The 8,536-nt window shown below is 40.2% G+C and overlaps 1 protein-coding gene across 1 annotated transcript in view; it reads left to right on the top strand.

The window, feature by feature from the left end:
- LOC134438715 (probable phospholipid-transporting ATPase IM) overlaps positions 1 to 8,536 on the top strand; it is a 34,496-nt gene that overhangs the window by 20,682 nt on the left and 5,278 nt on the right. Inside the window, exons 14-23 of the mRNA XM_063188337.1 lie at positions 1 to 126; positions 879 to 922; positions 1,057 to 1,222; positions 2,855 to 3,043; positions 3,221 to 3,336; positions 4,165 to 4,329; positions 4,593 to 4,704; positions 5,757 to 5,862; positions 7,261 to 7,405; positions 8,108 to 8,291. The exon at positions 1 to 126 is cut by the window's left edge and continues 83 nt beyond it. Coding sequence (XP_063044407.1) covers positions 1 to 126; positions 879 to 922; positions 1,057 to 1,222; positions 2,855 to 3,043; positions 3,221 to 3,336; positions 4,165 to 4,329; positions 4,593 to 4,704; positions 5,757 to 5,862; positions 7,261 to 7,405; positions 8,108 to 8,291 — 1,353 coding nt within the window. The remainder of the gene's footprint in view (positions 127 to 878; positions 923 to 1,056; positions 1,223 to 2,854; positions 3,044 to 3,220; positions 3,337 to 4,164; positions 4,330 to 4,592; positions 4,705 to 5,756; positions 5,863 to 7,260; positions 7,406 to 8,107; positions 8,292 to 8,536) is intronic.

The following is an 8,536-nucleotide window of genomic DNA, read 5'->3' as shown; positions in this document are numbered from 1 at the left end:
AGACCCGCACCACCACCCTCACCGAGCAGCTGGGACAGGTGGAGTACGTCTTCTCAGACAAGACGGGCACCCTCACACAGAACATCATGGCCTTCAACAAGTGCTCCATCAACGGCAAGATATACGGTACGTGCAGTAGTCCAGTGGAAGTGTCAGTAGTAGAGATGTACAGGATCCAAGATCCGGATCCGGCAGGATAATAGGGTTTTTCAGACTATCCGGATCCGGCAGGATCTTAAGCAGTGGATCCGGTATCCGGCAGTTACCTAAAAATCAGGATCTGGGGCATCTCTACTTTTTACGTAGCCTAGGCTTTTCAGTCAGTCTTTCACAACCCCAATTGCTGCATGGAGTGAAAGCCCTTTGGAAGCGGCCATTGAAGGCAGTGTGGCAGTAAGCCAATGAGTCTTAAAAATAGTTTGCGCCAACATAATAAAAAGGGCCCATGTGTGCAGTGGATCCGGTATCCGGCAGGATCCTAAAAATCAGGATCCGGTGCATCTCTAGTCAGTAGTGTTTTGGATGGGGAAACAGTGTTGTTTTGGAGGGTGAGGAGTAGAGTAACTTTATTGATTACCAGGGGGAAATTACAGTAAGGTGTCAAGTAGCTTACATAAATACACATAATTCCCACATGGCCATTTCAAGACACAAGATATACAGAACGTGTCTGTGAAGAAAACACAGATGCAAGCCCTGTTAACCCACTTTTTCCATTTGTTCTAAATAGTGTTGTTTGCCTACCGTTTTGTGATTGCTAATGTTGAAGATGCAAATAGATTTCTTGCTGCATTTTATTGATGGTATAGATTTATTTGACACAGTTTGCCTTTAGAAATATCTGAAGTGTCTGAGGGTTCTCAATTGTCTTCATTCAGGTGAAGTGTACGACGAGTTTGGACATAAAGTTGAAATCACAGAGGTATGTTTTCACACTCTCAGTGACTAGCAGTTCTTCCCAGTTCCCACTAACTCGTGTTGCAATGTAAACTTGTGTAAGCGTCCCCCTTGAAGAGCAGAAGAGGACGTTGCCTCACTGATGTGTTTCCTGTGTAGACAACCCCTTGCGTGGACTTCTCCCACAACCCCCTGGCAGACCCAAAGTTCCGTTTCCATGACGCCGCACTGGTGGAAGCAGTGCAGGATGGGGATGCGACCGTGCAGGAGTTTTTCAGGCTGCTTGCCCTGTGCCACACTGTCATGCCAGAGCAGAAGATTAAGGGTGAGCAGTGTGCCTATAAAGTTTTAGATTTACAGGAAGAGGGAATGTTCTGAATCAGCACACACACCAGATTGATTTGTTTTCAGAAGACCTCCATTGAAACATGCACTGTAAAACATTGCAAGCCAGTAGAATGCAGAAAAGTAAGTTCCCCTGCTCCCTTAAGTTTGTAAGTCAACTCAACTCGAGACTTACTGTAACTTACAAACTTAAGGCAGCCTTACCTTTTTACGTTTAACCGGCTGCGATGTTTTACAATGTGCTCTAGCTACGGTACATGCTACCATGGCATATGAAGTACAACATACAGTATATACAGTGTTCCTATTAACGCCCTGACATCAGTCAGATGAGCCTTTCATTCTGTTGTTCATAGTTCATAAATCACTTTAACTATTTTGGGAATGGTAAATTAAGGTTGAAAACATCGTACTAAGTGTTGTTTTAATGAGTATGAGTATTGAGCAGTCGTGGCCTAGTGTGTAGGGATTGGTCTTTTAATCTGGGGTTTGTAGGTTCGAATCCCACCTTACCACTCCCTACACCTTTAACCATGACAGAAGTGCCCTTGAGCAAGGTACCTAACCCCACATTGCTCCAGGGACTGTAATACCATGTAAATAACTGTAAGTCGCTTTGGATAAAGGCATCAGCTAAGTCAGTGTTATGTAATGTAATGAGTTTTTCTCAGGTGTGCTTTTAGATCCCCAGTCTCCTCTCTTTTCTTGCCTTTAGCACACTTGAGAGTTCGATAATGGCTATGTTAACATTATGTTTTTAATTCCGAATGTATAATTCCGAATGAAATAGTTCAGTCAAGTTTACTTTGATCTTTCATTTAATTCTGTATTGTGAGGTGTTAATATGATGTTTTCAAAGCGAAATTAACCGTTATTCAGAAGTACGTAAAGCGAATAGGGCACCGGTAGGGCACTCGTCTACCATGCGGCTGACCCAGGTTCGATTCGATCCTGTCCACCTCTTACACAGTCCTATCAAATAAAGTAAAGAAAGACAAAAAAAAAACAACAAAAAAAAACCAATTCGGAATTAAAGGGGTATGCCACTATTTTGGGCCAATTTGGGGCACTATTTTCTTGCTTTAAGACAAGTTAAAAGAGGGAATATGTCGCTAATAGGGCTGTAACGATATTGTATCGAACCAAAAAATCGTGATACACAGTCACAATACTGTATCGTGATACAAGGAGGCAGTATCGTGATACGCCCTTTCAAAGTTTTATTACCCATTAGTCCAGAAAACAACCTTATGATTTGATGTGATAGTGTTTCCAAACTTGAGTGGAGATACATTTCAGAAATCGTGGGTTGTATCGAACCGTAGGTCAAAAATCGTGATACGAACCGAATCGTGAGTTGAGTGTATCGTTACAGCCCTAGTCGCTAAGCTAGTGAAAGTCAATAGATCCGTGTAGCATTGTAGCATGTACCATTTTAACTTGTCTTACAGTAAAGCAAGACAACGCTTAACATGAAAAATAAGACACTTTACCACCTTTATAAACCCTGGCCAACGATTTTAACTGTATTAAGCCCCAAAATAGTGGCATACCCCTTTAAATGTCTCATGTAAAGGTAGCCAGTATCTCCCCCACCACCTCTGTCCCCCAGGGGAGCTGCTGTACCAGGCCCAGTCCCCAGACGAGGGAGCGCTGGTCACGGCCGCCAGGAACTTTGGCTTTGTCTTCAGCGCCAGAACTCCTGAGACCATCACCGTGGTGGAGATGCGCAAGCCAATCACGTATCAGCTCCTTGCTATCCTCGACTTCAACAACGTACGCAAGAGAATGAGTGTCATAGGTATGACGAAGCACATTGCATAGGCCAGTTGAGTTTAAGGATTAGGTTTCTGCACAAACGTTTTTTGTCCGTAGACTGTTTTAGGGTTGTAAATGTTTCTTTTAATTGAGAATCTATTAACATTTTGACAAGATGATAAACATATTTTTAAAAAAAAATTGTTTTGTCTTTTTTTAGTGAGAACCTCGGAGGGCCAAATCAAGTTGTACTGTAAAGGAGCAGACACCATTTTGTTTGAGAGACTGAAAACATCAGATGATGACCTCAGCTCTGTCACAACGGAGCACCTCAATGTAGGTCCTTAATTCCGCCCTTATATTACGTAAACAAAAGTATGATGTTTTTCGCCGGATCACACCACACTCTCGATTAAAAGGTGCCAAACATAAACAAAAACTGTGCAAATAGAAAGGAAAATGTCTGCACACTTACAGGTAAATCCTCTTTGTGCTCTATTTAATCAGCCAAGTTTTCGCTCTGGTGACCTTCCTCAGGGCTCAGTTCCCTTTGGAATGTCAGAGCCTGAGGAAGGTCAGCAAACCGAAAGCTTGGCTGTTTGAAAAGAACACAAACATGATTTAAAGGTGCACTATGTAGGACTTTTAGTTGTTTCCAGAATTCATGCTACCCATTCACAAAATAATGTTACCTTTTTCATGAATACTTACCACCACCATCAAATTCTAAATATTCATTATGACTGGGAAAATTGCTCTTTTCATACATGAAAAGGGGGATCTTCTCCATGGTCCGCCATTTTGAATTTCCAGAAATATACATTTTTAGCTGCAAAAATGGCTGTACTTGTTTATTACTTAGTAAACTTTCATGAAAAGATACAATTTGGCAATAGGCAACCCCGTTTCAGTGAGCAGCATAGTTGCAGTACCTTTTTTGACCATTTCCTGCACAGTGTACCTTTAAGTGTGCAGACATTTTTCTTTCTGTTACTGTAAACAAAAGTATTATAAACTGGTGTATGACCTTAAATACACCACAGGAGGAATGTGTCTTGAGATAAGATAACACAACTCTGATATACAAATGTAATACATGAAAACAGCAGCATGATGACTTTTTTTAAATTTATATTTTTTGAATACAGTATTTTGTTTTCCTAGATGTTTGCTGGGGAAGGGCTGAGAACACTTGTCCTGGCCTATAGAACTCTGGACAGAGCTTTCTTTGAGGAGTGGGCGAAAAAGCTTCACATTGCAAGTACTGTCCTGGATGACAGGGAGGAGTGTGTTGATGCTTTGTATGAAGAGATTGAACGAGATCTGATTGTATGTATTTTACTTTGTTATCAGTATTTAACATTTTGTATTGTGCCATTTTTCCCCTACAAAGCCAAATATATACCACATTTATGATGTCAAGAAATGTAAAGCCATTAATTTTGAAATTGAATTCAACTGCTGACTGATTGTTGACTATTTCATTGTAATGATGCTGTAGTAACTGGCTTTTACTGAATGCAGGAATGACTCGTCTTGCTAAAAATGTGACTCCTTGCATTCCTAAATTCATGTCCTTGTGTATCATCAAGCTCCTAGGTGCCACGGCCATAGAGGACAAGCTACAAGAGGGTGTCTCTGAAACTCTTCTCAACTTAAGCTTGGCCAACATCAAAATCTGGGTTCTCACAGGAGACAAGCTGGGTATGATAGTGTTGTCATGACATATGCTTCTCAACACTTGACGTAGCCCTAGCCCTTTTTGGGAAAAGGTGCCCCCTGCCAATCAAAACCTAACTATCTCAGCCTCCGACACATGTAAAAACATGACATAAGTTGCATTTAAAAGCTAGGAACCTCATTTTGCGTTAGAATGTGTTAATTCAGCTCTAACATACCCACATTTTTAAGAAAACACTCAAATCTCAAGATCCTGAATTCAGCGTATATGTCACTCCAGGCTAAAATGGGTTAATCTGTGGGGTAGCCCTTTTCCTTTCTTTACCAAGGAACTATAATGACACTAAGCTCTTTTGCGCAAAGCCTATTGCAGATCCCTTTTGTCTCCAAAATTGTAATGACCAAGTATTAATCTGTTACTTAAGGCTCTCGGTAATGGCATAGCAATGCTGTTATGATGTGCAGCAGTCTTTGATGAGTCTTTTTCCGCAAAACTTGAATGGGCCTGCCAGTTGGCCCATCTGCATGAAGAGGCTACAAACAATGGAAAAACAAAAAACTATACCGCTCTTTCCACTTTCCACCTTTGTGGAACGCTCATAGTCCAATGACTGTGTATAGAAATGAGCAATCATTGGTCTAACCGTCTAAATGCCATGGGTTTTAACATATGCTAGTAATGTACTGTAAGTGTGAATGCCACAAGTCACTCATGGCTTTCACACACGAACTTCAAAACCACTTCCCCTTGCCAGGTGTTGATGAGTTCCTACCTACTAACCCAGCCGCTGAGACATGCTGAGAAATGACAAAATATTAAACTCAAATTATTATAATGTTACTACTACAAGTGATATTCATAATTAGTTATTTATTATTATAAGTAATATTGGCCTCTCCAATGCGTCTGTGTAGAGACTGCTATGAATGTAGCATAGCATACTCCTGTAACATGTTAAGAGATGACATGAGCGAACTCTTCATCAGAATATTAAACTACAGTAATAATATTGTTATATTGTTGTTATTATATAAGTAATATTCCTAATGATGATTATTATAATGTGTCTGTGTAGAGACTGCTATGAATGTAGCATACTCCTGTAACATGCTGAGAGATGACATGAGCGAACTCTTCATTATAACCGGACCCACTGCTGCTGACGTCCAAACACAACTGAGGTACACAAGTGTGTGTGTGTGTGTGTGTGTGTACTGTATGTGTGTGTGTGTGTGTGTGTGTGTGTGTGTGTGTGTGTGTGTGTGTCGAGTGTGTGTGTCGGGTGGAGATAGGTGATGTAATATTACAGTATTTCTCAATTGGTTTTGTACATTTCTCACAACAGAATAATCATTCTCAGAACTTCTTGTTCAATTGTGACTTCCTGCTGTTATCTGTGCACATGGTAAAATACGTTTCTCATAGTTTTCCGCATTTAGCAAATGCTTTCATCACCATGCAGATGGTTGTGTACAATTCTCAGCTTTTTCGTACACTATCAATTGCTTTTGTCATATCACTCAAAAAGCATTGTCACTGAATACACAAAACTATCTCACCCCCCAAAACATTTATGCCCTATGTCATAGTTTAAGTCTTGACATGCAAAATGACTTACCAAGCTGTCATAATGTGATAAGCACTGTATAATTTCCATTGGATTTTTATCTATAAATGTGATCTGAATTGGTAAATTGCTCACAGGTAAATATTGACTCTCTCTAATCAAAGGCAATAGAAGGGATAGAGAAAACAGGCATGCAATACAACAATAGACACTGTACTCTATGCCTCATGTGTCCTTTATAATTACGCTCCACGCAAAATTACAATATTTCCCTAGAATTTCACAAGACAGTAAGTGGACTTTATACAGTATCAGTGTATTGTTTCGGATTTATTTTGCTTTACAGTTCTAGATTTTTTTCACATGGGCTTGCAAGACAAGTAAAAAGGGATGGTAGAGGGCGCATTTTGACACCTCAAACAGAGTTCGCTATTTTTCCTATTTTGCAGTGAGAAAACCTGTCAATAAATAGTCATAGTCTAAATGTATATCTAGGACAATCTTATCTGATCAATGTAATACAAAGTCGAATTTACAACATTTCCCATCCAACATTTTGCTTCAGAAAAGATTCTCAAGAGTGTACTATTCAATTGACAACATGACAAAAAGCGATTTGACTAGCTTGTCCATACACGGACCACAATATGACACAATGACTAACCATTCTGCTGGCACTGATACGTTCATTGACACAAAAACTTGGGTTTTGAGTAAGAGACGTGGTTTTTCAGGTCATCTACTGTGTTTTGCCATTTGTTAAAGCTGTTTTGAGAATGAATATTATGTTTTGCAAATTGCGAGAGAAATGTACAAAACCTATTGAGAAATACTGTAACAGCTGCAAAAAATTGTACTACTTTTATGAGAGAGAAAGAGAGAGAGAGAGCGAGAGAAAGAGAGAGAGAGAGAGCGAGAAAGAGAGAGACAGAGAGAGAGACCATCCTATGTGCTTACATGTGTATATTTACCTTGACACCCTGCTGAAATTAATCCATATTTTGATTTTAAGGAGAGCCAAAGACCATATCACTGGACTGTCAACCCAACATTCTAAACACCTGGACAAAGCAGAGATGCCCAGACAAGACTCTGTATTTGAGGAAACTACATGTATGAATGCTGAATATGCGCTCATTATCAGTGGACATTGCTTGGTAAGCATGTGATTGCTGTTTAACAGCCTATCTTTCTTCCTATCTATCTATCTATCTATCTATCTATCTATCTATCTATCTATCTATCTATCTATCTATCTATCTATCTATCTATCTATCTATCTATCTATCTATCTATCTATCTATCTATCTATCTATCTATCTATCTATCTATCTATCTATCTATCTGTCTGTCTGTCTATCTGTCTGTCTGTCTGTCTGTCTGTCTGTCTGTCTGTCTGTCTGTCTGTCTGTCTGTCTGTCTGTCTGTCTGTCTGTCTGTCTGTCTGTTAATATATCTATCTTATAGCAACATCATTTATTGCTTTGTTGTTCTCAGGCTGAATGGAATGTATGTAATGTAACAGTATGTGGATGTAATGTACTGTATGCCAAGTGTAGTATCTATGTAATGTAGTATGTGGATGTAATGTACTGCATGCCAAGTGTAGTATCTATGTAATGTAGTATGTGGATGTAATGTACTGCATGCCAAGTGTAGTATCTATGCAATGGATCTAATGTAGTGTAATGCAAGCTGTATGTAGTATATATGTAACTATCCAGTGTAATGTAATGTATGCTGTATGTAGTATCTATGTAATATATCCAGTGTAATGTAATGTAAGCGAAGTGTAGTATCTATGCAATGGATGTAATGTAATGCCATGTGTAATGTATGCTATGCTATGCTATGTGCAGGCGTATGCCCTGGAAGCTGAGCTGCAGCTCCTCCTGCTGGACACAGCGTGTCTGTGCATGACGGTGATCTGCTGCAGGGTCACCCCCCTCCAGAAGGCTCAGGTGGTGGACCTGGTCAAGAGGCACAAGAAGGCCGTCACGCTGGCCATTGGGGACGGGGCCAATGACGTCAGCATGATCAAGAGTAAGAGTTCCTCTAGCCACAGCTGTCCTAGCCTGATTATCATCCACTTTCAAATCTCTTCGAGACTTGGTCTGACCAAGAGCACAACAGTTAACATTTCCCAAACAGCATTTCCCAAACGGCCTCCCTTGGTTTGCTAATGATATTTGCTTCCCAACAAAGAGGGAGGAGTTCCCGTATTTGCGGGAACTCAGAAAGTACTTGCATTGATTCTTGGCCTGACTGGCCTGACTGGTAGAAGCTGT

The sequence above is a fragment of the Engraulis encrasicolus genome, chromosome 22 (genome assembly GCF_034702125.1).
Source record: "Engraulis encrasicolus isolate BLACKSEA-1 chromosome 22, IST_EnEncr_1.0, whole genome shotgun sequence".
NCBI classification, from domain to species: Eukaryota; Metazoa; Chordata; class Actinopteri; order Clupeiformes; family Engraulidae; genus Engraulis; species Engraulis encrasicolus.
Note: the sequence above shows the minus strand (reverse complement) of the source record. Positions and strands in the feature narration are given on the sequence as shown.